At 46.3% G+C, this 15,912-nt stretch overlaps 1 protein-coding gene across 3 annotated transcripts in view; it reads left to right on the top strand.

Annotated features, from left to right (window-relative positions):
- The window catches only part of PFAS (phosphoribosylformylglycinamidine synthase), a 44,907-nt gene that overhangs the window by 15,381 nt on the left and 13,614 nt on the right, over window positions 1–15,912 (top strand). For all 3 annotated transcript variants that reach the window (XM_083706528.1, XM_083706526.1, XM_083706527.1), the window contains exons 13-24: window positions 1,238–1,394; window positions 2,449–2,510; window positions 3,260–3,421; window positions 4,302–4,427; window positions 5,413–5,544; window positions 5,677–5,907; window positions 7,018–7,198; window positions 8,419–8,502; window positions 9,249–9,404; window positions 10,342–10,461; window positions 12,433–12,578; window positions 15,083–15,293. In XM_083706528.1, the coding sequence (XP_083562654.1) occupies window positions 1,238–1,394; window positions 2,449–2,510; window positions 3,260–3,421; window positions 4,302–4,427; window positions 5,413–5,544; window positions 5,677–5,907; window positions 7,018–7,198; window positions 8,419–8,502; window positions 9,249–9,404; window positions 10,342–10,461; window positions 12,433–12,578; window positions 15,083–15,293 (1,768 nt within the window). The remainder of the gene's footprint in view (window positions 1–1,237; window positions 1,395–2,448; window positions 2,511–3,259; window positions 3,422–4,301; window positions 4,428–5,412; window positions 5,545–5,676; window positions 5,908–7,017; window positions 7,199–8,418; window positions 8,503–9,248; window positions 9,405–10,341; window positions 10,462–12,432; window positions 12,579–15,082; window positions 15,294–15,912) is intronic.

The raw sequence follows: 15,912 nt of genomic DNA, 5'->3' as shown, positions 1-15,912 counted from the left end.
AATAAAAAGGTCCCTATGTGCAGGGGAGGGGGGCGTGTTACAAGCAATTTTCTGCACCGGGTACCATGTCACCTTGCTATGCCACTGCTGGGCAGCAGGCAACGATGGCCCTGCTTATTGGCTTCATTCCTTTTTTTAAAAAAAATAATATTTATTAATTTTCACAACTGACAAAAGAGAAAAAAGAAAACAACAACAAACACGAAAAAAAAGAAAGAAAAGAAATAGACATATACAAAACACAAAAGATGTGACTTCCCCATACCTCCCTTACACTGCATCCTTGTTTTGCAATTTTTTAGCAACCCTTTGGTCCTTTTTTCTATTTGTATCTCTCTCCAATTTCTTAATATTATTATTTACAGCTGTAATTCTCTGTTTCTTACCCCCTGACATCTTAACAGTCCACAATCTTACAACAGTTTTTAAGATATAATTTAAATTTTTTCCAGTCCTCCTCCACTGTCTCTTTCCTCTGGTCACGGATTCTGCCGGTCATCTCCGCCAGTCCCATAAATTCAGTCGCCTTCATCTGCCATTCTTCCAGAGTGGGTAGTTCTTGCGTCTTCCAATACTTTGCCAGAAGAATTCTTGCCGCTGTAGTTGCATACATAAAAAATGTCCTATCCTTTTTTGGTACCAATTGGCCAACCATGCCCAGGAGGGAGGCCTCCGGCTTCTTTGAAAAAGTCCACTTAAGGATTTTCTTAAGTTCATTATAGATCATTTCCCAGTAGGCCTTAATCCTTGGGCAGGTCCACCAAAGGTGGTAAAAGGTTCCTTCAGACTCATTACATTTCCAGCATTTGTTATTGGGCAAGTGATAGATTTTTGCAAGCTTGACTGGTGTCATGTACCACCTATAGATCATTTTCATTATGTTCTCTTTTAAGGCACTACATGCCGTAAATTTTATACCAGTGGTCCATAACTGCTCCCAGTCAGCAAACATAATGTCATAACCAATATCCTGTGCCCATTTAATCATAGCTGATTTAACCGTTTCTTCCTGTGTATTCCATTTCAGCAGCAAGTTATACATTCTAGACAGATTCTTAGTATTGGGTTCTAACAATTCTGTTTCTAACTTCGACCTCTCCTTCTGGAATCCTACTTTCCTGTCTTATTGGCTTCATTCCTTGGCCTTCTTCTTAACTGGCGATTGCCCGTTGCCGACAAAGCTACCGCTTCCCTCTGCGAAGCCCTTCACACCTGCAAATGCTCCCTGTGTGTGCAGGTGCAAGGGGACAACGCCAGCGAACTGGATTTCGGAGCGGTGCAACGTGGCGATGCCGAGATGGAGCAGAAGATGAACCGGGTGTTGCGAGGCTGCGTGGAGAGCGGGGAAGGCAATCCCATCTGCAGCCTGCACGACCAGGGCGCTGGAGGCAACGGTGAGCGGCTTGGAGAAGGCTTTTGGGAATGTGGCTATAGGCTGAGCCGTGTGTGCTCTCTCTTTTCCCCCTCCTGAGTGGTTTGATTTGGGCCACATGCCGCAGCTGAAGAGCATTTGGACCTTACAGCGAAGGGGAAACCTGCAGGATGAAGAGCAGAACGGTTTCTAGTGGTTCAGATGTACAGGATATTCCTTTGTGATGTTGGAGGACCAACCAGGGAAGGGCTGTAGCTGAGAGGTAAAACCCCCTGCTTCGCATGCAGAAGGTCGCAAGTTCAATCCCCGGCATCTCTGGGTAGGACTAGCGATGTCCCTTTGCCTGAAACCCTGGAGAGTTGTCACAACAGTTCTGAGTTAGCTAGACCAAGGATGTGACCGAGCTAGATGGATCAAAGTACAGACTCGGCAGAAGGCAGTTTCCTGTGTCCCTACGTTCCTAAATGTCCCATTTGACCACAAAGGTTATGGGATGACCTTAAGACAAACCATCCCCTGTAGCATAGCTGACTTCACTATAAGAATTCTATACCTGCTTGGTACATTAACTGGCTCATTGGCCTAAGGGTTTGATTCTTGCTTTGGGTGCAAGAGGTCCTAGGGTCAAATCCTGCTTTCTGGTTTCCCACAGGTCTCTAGTTGGCCACTGTGAGAACAGGATGCTGGATTTGATTGGCTAGCAGGCTCTTCTTATGTTTACATTGCTACAAAGAAATTATGTTGACTAAGTGGCAGTAAATGATTTGTGAATAGCAATGGTTTTGTGGCCAATGTTCTTCAACCTTGGGTCTGCAGATGTTGTTGGACTACAATTCCTATCATTCCTGATCTTTAGTATTATCTATCAGGGGTCGGTGGCAGTTGTAGTCCAGCAGTATCTGAAGACCCAAGGTTGAAGAACATGAGATAAGAATGTTTTGAGCTGGGGGCGAACAGTAGGCCATTGACGGTTGCTTTTCTGGGTGAGAATAAGTTTGGAAGAATTATAAGGATGTGTGTGTGTGTGTGTGTGTGTGTGTGTGGCCTCCAAATAAACTCTTTGCTTTCTGTTTTAGGGAATGTGCTGAAGGAACTGAGTGAGCCAGCCGGGGCTGTCATCTACGCAAGCCGCTTCCAGGTCTGTTTCTCATTTATGACTTTCCTACAGACACCAAGCTCTTTGTCTTCTGGTCTGCTGTCCTTTATATCTATTGATTACTTCCCCATAGATGTTTCCCTGTTCCTAAATGCACAGGGCAGGGAGCAGTAGATTTAAAAACAAACCCATGCAAACGAAAATCTGGGAAAATCCCAAATTAAATCTACATCTGGGTGGAGAAATTCAGACCTGAAGGCTAGAGGTGGCCCTTCAGATATACCGTATTTTTTGCTCTATGACTCACTTTTTCCTTCCTAAAAAGTAAGAGGAAATGTGTGTGCTTCTTATGGAGCGAATGCAGGCTGCACAGCTATCCCAGAAGCCAGAACAGCAAGAGGGATTGCTGCTTTCACTGCGTAGCAATCCCTCTTGCTGTTCTGGCTTCTGAGATTCAAAATATTTTTTTTCTTGTTTTCCTCCTCCAAAAACTTGTGGTCTGGTGCGTCTTATAGAGTGAAAAATACGGTATTTGTCTGGGCTGCATCTTCTCTTTCCCACCCGGTACGTCTGGGTTAGCACCCTCCTTGAGTGTTTGCCTGGCTGGAATGTGCCCGTGAACTCTTACAGCATATATAAAAACATCAAGCTTTCTGATACAGGATTGCCTAAAAGCTATGTAGTTCTTTATCTCCTTGGCATTTGAAGGGAGGGCGCCACCGCCGAGAAGGCCCTCTGCCTTCTCAGTCAGTTCTTCGTCACTCCGTTTCTTTCTTTCTTCCTTTTCCCAGCTAGGAGACCCCACGCTGAGCGTTCTGGAGATCTGGGGTGCTGAGTACCAAGAATCCAATGCCCTCTTGCTACGCCCTCGCCATGCAGATTTCCTGCGACGCCTTGCCCGCCGTGAGAGGTGCCCTGTCGACTTTGTGGGCAAGATCAGTGGCGATGGACGGGTAAGACAGCAGGAGCAGGGGAAGGGGTGGAGAGAATGGCTGAAACAAACCATGCAGACTGCCTTGATGTGGGAAGTACTGTGCAGAAAACCATGGGCGTTATTTGGACATAACAATAAACTACACTAGTGGCCAAAATTGTGGAAACCTTTTGGGAAAAGTTTGTTTCTGAGGTTTGATGGCTCATAACACCACTTTTTTAAAAAAAATAATGCCTTAAAATTATATATCAATGGAAAGATAATTTAATGAAGAATGCAATGCAACAAGGTTTGTTCAGTTGTCTGTATTCTATAAAAAGTTATAGCCAAATAACCAGAAAAGGGAAGCACAACTTGCTACATTCCTTCATTTGAATGTAGCCAGTGAGCAGGAGTGTTTAGAGAGCCAGTCAGGTGTTATGAGCCATCAAACCTCAGAAATACACTTTCCCCAAAAGTTTTCCACAATTTTGGCCACTAGTGTCCAGTTGTGGGAACTACCTGCAGCTGAGAACCTTGGGGTTCTGCATTTCTTCCTCCCCTTCTCCGGTGAGTGGGAGTTTTGAAGCTTCTGCTTCCATTTTTCATGAACGCAGTTTAGCATTCTGTCCAGACCCTGACTTTAACCCTGACTTTATATATATATATATAGAGAGAGAGAGAGAGAGAGTGTGCGTGTGCTAGATTTTAGGAGTGTAAACCTTCACTGCGATGGTTGGTTTTCCTGGTTGTGGTGCAGACGTTGTTTGAGCCTGGGAAACTGGGGAGAGGTTAAAGTTGAGTGCCAAAATCCAAGAAGGGAGAGAAGGGATTGGGAAGGTTTGAAGGCTGAACAGTTTGGGAAGCGGGTGGTCTGTAAAAGTGACTCCTCTTCCTTCTTCTGGGCGAATTCTTGACAGATTGTGTTAGTTGACGACACAAAGGTCCCGGCGAGCGACGTGGAGTTGGAGAAGGGGCAGGTTGGAGGGAGAGCCACTCCTGTGAACTTGATGCTGGAATGGGTCCTTGGCAAGATGCCACGCAAGGTATGGCACACCTGTGTGTGTGTCCCCTCCCCCTGCCCTGCCATCCCCAAAGAAAAGTTTTGGTAACTGTTTAAAGGTGTCCCAGTAGACCAAGGGTGGAGGAACCTGCGGCCTTCCAGACATTGGACTACAGTTCCCATCTTCCCTTACCACTGGCCAGGCTGCCTGGGGACTGATGGGAGTTGGAGTCCAACAACATCTAGATGGCCACAGGTCCCCCCCCCCCCCGCAGTAGATCTTGATGCTTTGAATCTGTGATACTATTATTATTTATTAAAGTTGTATACTGCCCTTCCTTCGTAGATCTCGGGGCAGTTCACAGCATAAAAACGCGAGACAAAAACATAGAATGTTAATGTTAATCAGCCAGATCCTAACCTGCTGAAGGAATAAACAATAAAGATCCATAGTGAAGGCGCCAGGTGAGCCGCTACAGAAAAAGCCCGTTCTCGTGTCACCACCCTCCCATCCCTTCTCTAAAATGCTCTGGCTTGGATTCCAATATCCTATGTCCATTATTGTTTATTCCTTCAGCAGGTTAGGATCTGTCCCTTTTATACTTATTGGACGAATATTTTCAGGAACTTGGTTCTTTTGTATTTGATATAGAGTTGTTTTTATTTAAAAAATGGGTTCTCAAGCCGTTTTACATTTTGCGGACTTCTCAGTTGCTTTGAGAAATTTTCTTAGTGGTGAGCCAGTGTGGTGTAGTGGTTAAGAGTGGTAGTCTCGTAATCTGGGGAACTGGGTTCGCGTCTCCGCTCCTCCACATGCAGCTGCTGGGTGACTGTGGGCCAGTCACACTTCTTTGAAGTCTCTCAGCCCCACTCACTTCACAGAGTGTTTGTTGTGGGGGAGGAAGGGAAAGGAGAATGTTAGCCGCTTTGAGACTCCTTAAAAAGGGAGTGAAAGGCGGGATATCAAATCCAAACTCTTCTTCTTCTTCCTAAATGAACAAACAATGGCGATGATTTCTGCCAACCAGGAATTTGTTTTGAATCGTGTCCACCGAGACCTCAGCCCTCTGTCTCTTCCCCGTGGCCTTAGTGTGTCGGACGCCCTTCAGCGTGTGCTCAGGCTCCCATCTGTGGCAAGCAAGCGCTACTTGACCAACAAGGTAAATGCCTCACAGATTTGCGCCTCTGGGTTCTTTTAACCCAGCCATCTTTTTTAAAAATGGAGGGAAGGTATATTTTCTGCTGATTTGTTTTTCTCCTCTTTTCCCCTCTGCCCTTCTCCCTCTGGTCAGGTCGATCGCTCAGTGACGGGCCTGGTGGCTCAGCAACAGTGCGTCGGCCCCCTTCACACCCCACTGGCGGACGTCGCCGTGGTGGCCCTCTCCCCCTTTGAGACGGTGGGAGGAGCCACGGCCATTGGGGAGCAGCCTATCAAAGGGCTCATTGACCCCGCAGCCGGTGCCCGATTGTCTGTGGCAGAGGCCCTCACCAATCTGGTCTTCGCTCGGGTCACTGACCTTAAGGTGAGGCAGTCCGCACCCCACCCCACCCCCAACATTTTTCCTCCTTGCCTTAATACAATGGTACCTTGGGTTACAGACGCTTCAGGTTACAGACGCTTCAGGTTACAGACTCCACTAATCCAGAAATATTACCTCAGGTTAAGAACTTCGCTTCAGGATGAGAACAGAAATCGTGCGGCAGCAGCGGGAGGCCCCATTAGCTAAAGTGGTGCTTCAGGTTAAGAACGGTTTCAGGTTATCCAAGGTGGACTAGGCTGAGAGAGGGTGTCTAGCTTTTCACTCTGCAAAGGTCTTCTCAATGCCCTCATTTTACTAGAAGCTGTGGCATTTTGTAGTGTTTTCAGTTTTAAGAAAGGCTGCTTTCATTATATAATTTTGTGCAATAACCAACATGACTGCTGATTGGTTTTCTTTACTACTTATCATATTTCTTTATTTTATGTTGCACAGTAGCCTAAAGGGGCCAGGAAATGTTAATATCTGTTAAATTGGCCAACCTGAGGCCCTGCAAATGTTTTGCGCTGCAACTCCCATTCACGCCATACTGGCTGGGAGTTGTAGTCTCCAACATCTCAGGAGAGTGGGCAGGGGGGCAGGTTGGCAAAGACTGTGTTAAATCTGAATAATACACAAACTTTCAGATAATGGGTTGCCTCTGATTGGGCTGGGTAATATATCAACATATCGTCCCAAACCAGTTTGAAGTCCATATCAAGTTTCATAATTTTTGCACTGGCAATATATAACGAATCGTGATGTGTGTGTTATGCAAACATTTTTAAAAGGGGGAAACCGTGAAGCCAGCCAATGCCTCTATGTAGCTCCATCCTTATTTCAGACATGGTGATATATCGGTATATCATGATGTTTAGTTTGGTGAGATATCATGATGTTGAAAACCAGATATCGCCCAGCCCTAGTCTCTGATCATATTCTGTGTAGATCACACACTGAAATCAACGCATTTCTCTTATGAAACCTCTAAGCGTATTAAATATAAAACATTAATTTGTGTGCTAGAGTTGGAGGCTAGCCGTACAGGCAACCGCCTCCTTCCCACTGTTGCCTAACCTCTCTGTATATGTGGCGGCGACATTTGTGTCCTTCCAGGATGTGAAATGCAGCGGGAATTGGATGTGGGCAGCCAAGTTGCCTGGCGAAGGGGCTGCCTTGGCGGAGGCCTGCAGGGCCATGTGCTCTGTGATGGGTGAGCTGGGTGTGGCTGTGGACGGCGGCAAGGACTCCCTCAGCATGGCAGCCCGCGTTGGCACAGAGACTGTTAAGGCACCTGGTGAGGAACAGAAAAGCTTCTGCCAAGGGATAGGGTGGTTGCCCCCTTCCTCCAAAATAAAAATGCTCTCCTCAAGTTCGGAGGGTTATTTTATCTGAGGATCTGAGGCTTGTTTTGTCCTCTCTTTTTTTTGCATTTTCAACTCCTCCCTTGCCCTTTTCATATTTTTGCTGGCTTTCCAAGCCATCTCTCTGCTACTTTTTTTTTAAAGACCGGCTTCTGATAGGCATTCAGACAACTTTTAAGATATTGTAACCAAATTTTGCCAGATGGTTCCTGAGCTCAAGGAGCAGGTATTCATCAGTGTTTGGATAAAATTGCAAGCCCTTTTGAGTAAAAGTAGTGAACTTGACATTTCGAAACTGCACCAGTTTTAACCGCTGACTTCAAAACTGCAGATTTTTTTTTAAAAAAATCTTAGAACTTCTGAGCGACGCCAGGTATGAGGTTGCTAGTGTGCTTACGCGACACACACACACACACACACACACACACACCAACAGTGGTACCTCGGGTTACATACGCTTCAGGTTACAGACTCCACTAACCCAGAAATAGTGCTTCAGGTTAAGAACTTTGCTTCAGGATGAGAACAGAAATCATGCTCTGGCGGCAGCAGGAGGCCCCATTAGCTAAAGTGGTACTTCAGGTTAAGAACAGTTTCAGGTTAAGAATGGACCTCCGGAATGAATTGAGTACTTAACCCAAGGTACCACAGTGTGTGTGTGTGTGTGTGTGTGTGTGTGTGTGTGTTTCACATATGTGCACAGATGCACAAACATTTTCCAAATCAACTGAATGTGGGTTGTAACTTTAGAGGCATAAACCCAAGTCTGCAGAAACACTTTTGAAAGGGAGAGAAAAAGGTTAGGCTCTAGCTTTGTCTAGTCTACTGGGAAATAGATCACCCCAATCCTTGAGCCGATGGGACATTCTGTCAAAAACACAGGAGCTAGAGGCAGCTTCTAAGCTTTCCCTGTGGTTGCACCTTGTCAAACAACCTCAGAAAAATCTCCTGTGGCTGCTTGACTTTTGGTCCCCCGGGACAGGGAGAAAAAGGGTGTTGTTATTTCCTAACAAGCTGTTCCCCAGGCACCTTGTAGCTTGACTACAGGCAACCTTTGGATGTTTTCCTAGCTCTCAATAAATGTGCTTTAACACACTGCATATTTTCTCCATTTCCAACTCTTCCCCCTCCACCTTTATGCTCCTTTTTCCAGGGACACTTGTCATCTCAGCTTATGCTGTCTGTCCAGATATCACTGCTACGGTCACCCCTGACCTCAAATGTCCAGATGGAAAAGGTAAAGTCAAGAGCTGATGAGAATAGCATCTTTCTGCCACACTCGCCATCTTCTCCTACCTCACCACTGTGGCACATCACACCCTTTGAGAGCCACTGCTTTAGGGAATGACTTGTAGAATATTTGCTAATATGGTAGAACCTTGGTTCTCGAACGGCTTAGTTGACAGACAAATCAGCTCCCAAATGCCGAAAACCCGGAAGTAAGTGTTCTGGTTTTTGAACATTTTTTGGAAGCCAAACATTTGACGCAGCTTCCGCTTGAGTGCAGGAAGCTCATGTTGCCAACTGAAAGCCGCGCCTTGGTTTTCAAACGGTTTCAGGAGTCGAACGATCTGCAGTGTTTTGTCTATTTTAGCTATTCCAGAGGGTATGATGTCAAGCATCTAGTGTAAAATTTGGGGCTTCTTTTCCATTCCGTTGCAATTACTACTTAAGATCAGATATGAGACCAATTCCTTTGGCAACGGATCTACATTGGCATCATCAAAAATATTCAGTAACATCCCGTTCAGACAAGAAGCAATGGCTTCTTTAGTAGTATTTAACATATCTGTCAAAATCAAATTCCAAAAACACTGCACCAACTTGCCTTCCCACCATAAAGGATAGTATGTACTAAGTGCTGACAACAATTAGATCTCTCCCCCCCCCCCGCCCCCTTTTTGAAGGTGTTTTGCAGTGGAGAGAGAAAAAACCAAGACAGTCATTTTGTCCTCTTTGCTGATTTCTTGGGCATTTTTTCAGGGACCCTTCTTCACGTGGCAATCTGTCCTGATCGGCACCGCCTGGGGGGCAGCGCTCTGACCCAGTGCTTCTCTCAGCTGGGGGATGTTTCACCAGACCTGGATAACCCCAGCACCCTTGTTTCCTGCTTCCAAGTCACCCAGAGTCTGCTACAAGGTAAGCATGCGTTGAACGAGGATGGGGTCACCCCTGGCCTGCCCATCCCCACCCCCAGACCCAGCCCTGCCAGTCCCAGTCCCTGGTACGACATACCTAAATATTTGCTTATAATTCCCCATTGGGTAAAGGCACTCTAAACACACCTAAATGAAAGGCACGCACTCCACCTCTGAGCCATGGCAGAAGGCAGGAGGAAGGTGGAAAGAAGAAGCAGATCCCTTATACTTCTGTGATGGGAAAGAGGATCTGGGAGGGCAGCCTTGTGCATCAAGGTAATCTGAATTCTGCACCAAAGAAAAAGGAATACTCTGTGACCTGGGTAAACTGAGCACAGGTGCATGTATGTGCTTATTAATGTATTTTTAATCTTTAGTTGGAAGCAACCCAGAGTGGCTGGAAAAACCCAGCCAGATGGGCAGGGTATAAATAATAAATTATTTTTATTATTTTGCATAATTAATCCTGCTTCTGTTTGCCATAAGGAAGGGGCAATTTGTAGAATTTATACTGTTAAAACGGAAAGGGGTCAAACCATCACAAGAGGTTTTGATATTTTGGGAGGTTAAATAGTTACAATGGAATTGTCTTGGGCGTAGGGTGCACATTTTTGTTTTTGTTTTTTTTAAATTACTTTGTCAAAAATAAAAATAAAAGGAAGGGGTAACAAGTTTTGCAGGGCTATGAAGTAAAGCTTTTTGACTTCTACAGATCCCGCTCTGACCTCGCCTAGCGTTGTGTACAAGCCAGCTTCCTATCCATACTAGAAACTTCCTTTTCAAATTAAATAAAACATGAGGTTCTTGGGACTGCAGAAGCTGCTGTTCCAGTAGCAAAGTCTCTCTTGTGTGTGTTTTTAACAAAGCTGAGGACAGCACTCGGCCACACAGACAAATTTCTTCTGCCACACAGATGAATTTATTTCTCTCTCCCACAGACGCAGTGATTTCCGCAGGGCATGACGTGAGCGATGGCGGCCTCTTGACTTGCATGCTAGAAATGGCCTTTGCCGGGAACTGTGGTGCCCACATCGAACTGGGGGCACCTGGAGTCAATGGTCAGTGAGTTAGGGAGAAGAGGAGTTGTGGTGTGGGAGTTTGAGGGTGGCACTGAGCTTGGGTTGCTGTCAGAGATTGGCTGATTTGGAACAAGATATGCAGTGGGGGGAGAGCGAGCGCCAAAGGGAAGTCCTTGGCAAATGAATGTGCTGGGCAGGGGTAGCTGGGATACTGCCTTGAGATCAAAGCGTGAGCGGGAGAGTTGGTCAGGGGTGGAAAAGAGGGATGCTTTTGAATTATGGTGCTGGAGAAGACTCTTGAGAGTCCCATGGACTGCAAGAAGATCAAACCTATTCATTCTGAAGGAAATCAACCCTGAGTGCTCACTGGAAGGACAGATTGTGAAGCTGAGGCTCCAATACTTTGGCCACCTCATGAGAAAAGAAGACTCCCTGGAAAAGACCTTGATGTTGGGAAAGATGGAGGACACAAGGAGAAGGGGATGACAGAGGATGAGATGGTTGGACAGTGTTCTCGAAGCTACCAGCATGAGTTTGATCAAACTGCGGGAGGCAGTGGAAGACAGGAGTGCCTGGCATGCTCTGGTCCATGGGGTCACGAAGAGTTGGACACGACTAAATGACTAAACAACAACAACAACAACAAAGAAAAGAAGGGCATGGAGAACGGTGGGCGGAGAAGGATGAAAAGGTTTCCTTGACCTGGATCTGAGAATGCAGCGGCAGCTGCTGTCCATTGGGTCTGATGGGGCGGAAAGCTGGGAGCCAACAGCAGGTGGCGCCAGAGCAGGGGGAGCCAATTCTGTTCCCATCCGTCTCCCTGTTGAGTTCTGCAAGAAGCAAGGCTAAGACAAAGGAGGAGGCACTGGTAGTTATTGCAGGCCATAAGTGTAGCAATTGGCATTCAGAGAGGCCTTGGAACCTGGAAGTGGTATATACCAGCCATCCTGACTAGCCGTCACCAATAGCCTTATGCTCCCTAAAATTTACAAAACTCATTTTGTAAAAGCCATCTGAAATGATGGCCGTCGCCACTTCTTGTGGCGATAGTGAATTACGTCCTTTGGCTATCAGACTCTGGCCCAAGACGTCTTTGATGCCTAGGGTAAAGGACAAGATGGCGCTCCCCTTCCACGTTCAGAAAGACCGAGAGCTGACTCAGACTTCAACTCCAGCAACAAGAGAGCAGCACCACATCTGAGGGTTGCTGGCTGGGTTAGGGGGTACAATGCTCTCCTGCTTCTGAGGGAAACAGCCAATGAGGTGCTGCTGCCACCCCTCAGTTTCTGCTGCCTGAGGCAGTGTCCTCCCTCTGTCCTATGGTCACGCCGGCCCTATTGACTAGGTAGGCATTGTGTGAAGAAGTATTTTCTGAATCTTCGAGCGTTCAGTTCCTGTCAGCTCCCGGCTGGTTGCCCAGGAAAGTATAAAGACAAGGAAAAGTTTCTTACAGTCCTTTTTTCCCCCTTCAATCTTTACAGAGAGAGACTATAGAATCCAGCCTCTTGGATAATGGCATTGTCCTGAGTGAATCTCTACACCCCCCCTCCGTCTCTCCCACCTCCTCTTTCATCATCATCATCACCTCTGTCTTTGAGCTCTTTGCTCTCCTGCTTTCAAGGCTCGCCGGGTTCTGGGCGATGGAGGGTCTGGAATGCTTTCTAATGACAACGTGTCAGCCAGGTGTTGCTCTGGCTCCCCGATGATTTCCCAGCTTTCCTCCTCATCTGCCTCTGAGCTGCTGCCTTCCTCAAACCCCTGCTGTAAATCTATACTGTCTTCCTCTTCCTCCTCCCTGGAAGGGTCAGGATGGGGAGGCAGTCTCCACCATTCCTCCTTCGCCCAGTCCCTGACAGTTCCATTGTCCTCTATAATGTCCTGGCCTCTTTACTTGCCTCCCCGCCCCCTTAAATTAACTAGCACCCTTCCCTGCAACCTTCCCTTGTTGTTTCGCTTGTCCTTTTCCAGTTCCCTCACCCTAACACAGCCGCGCTTCCTCTCTTCCCTTAGCCCTTGATGTCCTCTTTGCTGAGGAACTGGGCCTGGTGCTGGAGGTGCCCCGTGCGGCGGCGGCCGACGTCTGTCAACGGTACCGGCGGGCTGGCGTTCGATGCGTGCCAGTTGGGCATTCAGGTCCCCGGGGCCCTAATGCTATGGTGAGTGTGGACGTGAGCCCTGGGGGGCAGCAGTGGGGCTGGTGGGGGAAGAATTGCTTAAAGGGTTGCTGTTAGAGATAATTTTCCAGGCCGCCTTTCAACCAAGAAAGACCCTCTGAGGCAGCTCACAAACACAAACACAACTTTCGAGTAAAACAAACAAACAAACCCTTTCTAGTTATTTATTGCATTTATATCCAACCACTTTTCTCTGAGGAGGTGGCGTACATGGTTCTTCCACTCTTCCTCCTTTTATCAGCACAACACGCCTGTGAGGTAGGCTAGGCTACCCAGGTCACCCAGTGAGCTTCATGGTTAAACTATGGAACTCACTCCCACAGTGATGGCCACCAACTTGAAAGGTTCTATTATAAATAATATAAGATCTGTAAAATTTTATTAACTTTTCTGTTTTACAATTTAGAATATTCATTTAGACAACCTTAACTTATCAATAACTTCCATTCTTCTCTTTCCATGGTTCGTTTTGCATACCGTAAATCCCTGAATATTTTATATAAACGAAACCATTCAGTATTCCATTATTACTTCCATCAAAACTTATTTACACTATTTAATTTATCCTAATGCTGCCAACGTTTTCAAGTGTACACAATTTCCCCCCATATATTCAATAAACATTTTCCATTCTTCTTTAAACGTATGTTCTTTTTGTTCTCTTATTCTATAAGTTAGATCAGCAAGCTACACGTATTCGATCAGTTTAAATTGCCATTCTTCTTTAGCTGGGACCTCACTCATTTTCCATTATGGGGCTAACAAAACACAGGCCGCAGTAAAGTAAAGGTAAAGGTACCCCTGCCCGTACGGGCCAGTCTTGACAGACTCTGGGGTTGTGCGCCCATATCACTCAAGAGGCCAGGGGCCAGCGCTGTCCGGAGACACTTCCGGGTCACGTGGCCAGCGTGACATCGCTGCTCTGGCGAGCCAGAGCCGCACATGGAAACGCCGTTTACCTTCCCGCTGGTAAGCGGTCCCTATTTATCTACTTGCACCCGGAGGTCTTTCGAACTGCTAGGTTGGCAGGCGCTGGGACCGAGCAGCGGGAGCGCACCCCGCCGCAGGGATTCGAACCGCCGACCTTTCGATCGGCAAGTCCTAGGCGCTGAGGCTTTAACCCACAGCGCCACCTGCGTCCCCCCAGGCCGCAGTAGTGGCATACATAAATAGCCTTTCTTGACACCTGGGAATTTTCATCTGAATCATCGCCAACAAAAAGGACTCTGGTTTTTTTTTGGGGAAAGGTGCTTTTAAACATTCCCCCCCCCCCAATTCATTATACAGTGGTACCTTGGGTTACAGATGCTTCAGGTTACAGACTCCGCTAACTCAGAAATAGTGCCTCAGGTTAAGAACTTTGCTTCAGGATGAGAACAGAAATTGTGGCAGCGGGAGGCCCCATTAGCTAAAGTGGTGCTTCAGGTTAATAACAGTTTCAGGTTAAGAACGGACCTCCAGAACAAATTAAGTTCTTAGCCCGAAGTACCACTGTAAATTATTTCCCAATACTCTTTTACCCTTTCACAGGTCCACCACATACGAAGCGTTCTTCCAACTTGGATAATTTTAGAAGGGAATTAGACAAATTCACGGAGGAGAGGGCAATTGATGGGCCACTAGTCACAATGGCTAGGCTCTGCCCGCAACAGCTGGAGGCAGCTGTGCTTCTGAATACCAGTTGCTGGAAACCACAGCAGGGGAGAGGGCTCTTGCATTCGAATCCTGCTTGTGGGTTTCCTGCAGGCATGCTGTGAAAACTCCTGCAGGATGCTTGGCTTGATGGGCCTTTGGCCTGATCCAGGAGACTCCTCTTGTGTTCGTGGCCAAGCAGGGACTTGGTCTTCCCACCTACTCCCCTCTTTATTTTTTAAATTTGCATTTTATTTATTTGTTAACATTCTTACATTACATCGGTAAACGTTGTCATATTACATTACAGGACTTACTACAATATAATTTCCAACATGTATACAAAAATTATATACAAATTTTATATACCTAGAAAGAAAATAAAAAAGAACAAAGAGAAAAAACAAAAACAATCCCCCCCCCAAATCATATACATACCAACACACTAGACTTCCTGTCTATCCCGTTGTATATTCCTTTTTTACAAATGAATGTACTCTTATTATTGTATATTTCTTTGCAGTTTATCTAATACATTCTTATATCAATATGTGCTCTTAGTCTTATTACTCAACTCAGTCTCACTCCAACGTCAATCAAATGCCAGCATAGATAGCGAACCTTTACTGTATTTTTGAACATATGTTTTATATCTATCCCACTTTTCCATAAATTTTTGTTTTAAATTGCCTCTCAGGGTGTTTGCTAACTGCGCCATTTCAGCAAATTCTTGTAGCTTATAATGCCAGTCCACTTACTCCCCTCTTTACGGTTTTTCCATCTCCCACTGCCAATGCCCCCTGCTTTTTGTTGTTGTTGTTGCTAATTTGCTGCCTTGTTGTGACGCTTTGCAGATCCAGGTCACCGTGAACGGCCAGGAAGTGTTGGTGGAAAAAGTGTCCACCTTGCGCGGCTGGTGGGAAGACACGAGCTTCCAGCTGGAGAGGCTGCAAGCCAACCCAGACTGTGTGGCCCAAGAAGAGGCAGGGCTGACCAAGCGCACGGAGCCCAGCTACACCATGACCTTTAACCCCCAGGAAGAACTTCCCCTGCTGCAGGAAATGGGTATGGGGCAGACCAGGGCCAAGAAGAGGGGAGGGGAAAGGGGGAGACCGCCTGGTACCTGAGTAAAGGTTGTCGACACATTGAAAAGAAGGAGCCTCACTTACCTAGGCAAAATGAACTTCAGTTGGTCTACCCTGAGTTGGGCTAGCGCTAGATAGAGAAAAAGGAAATAGAGCTGTTGCCTGACCTCTTAGCAGATTAATTTTAGCAAATTAATTGATTGCATTTGCATTTGGGTAAAAACAGTGGCGATGAAGTGAGAAGTGTATACTTTATTAGCTTTGGACAACACATGCATGAGCCCTTGTAGCCATGTTCTTAGGAGACACATCCTTTTGCGAGAGGAAATGGGGGATTCATCTTCTGAGATGTGATACAGTCAAACCTTGGTTGTCAAATGTAATCTGTTCCGGAAGTCCATTTGGCTTCCAAAATGTTCGAAAACCGGAGCGTTTACTTCCGGGTTTTCGGCATTTGGGAGCCGAAACGTTCCAAAACAGAGGCGTTTGGGAGCCAAGGTTTGACTGTACCTGTATTAAAAAATATGTTTTTAAAAACCCCTGCCCACTTAATCAAGAACACTTTTTGAGTTGACTTAATCAGTAAGGCCACTTTTTTT

The sequence above is a fragment of the Podarcis gaigeae genome (genome assembly GCF_964106915.1).
Source record: "Podarcis gaigeae genome assembly, chromosome: 13".
Classification (NCBI taxonomy): Eukaryota; Metazoa; Chordata; class Lepidosauria; order Squamata; family Lacertidae; genus Podarcis; species Podarcis gaigeae.
Note: the sequence above shows the minus strand (reverse complement) of the source record. Positions and strands in the feature narration are given on the sequence as shown.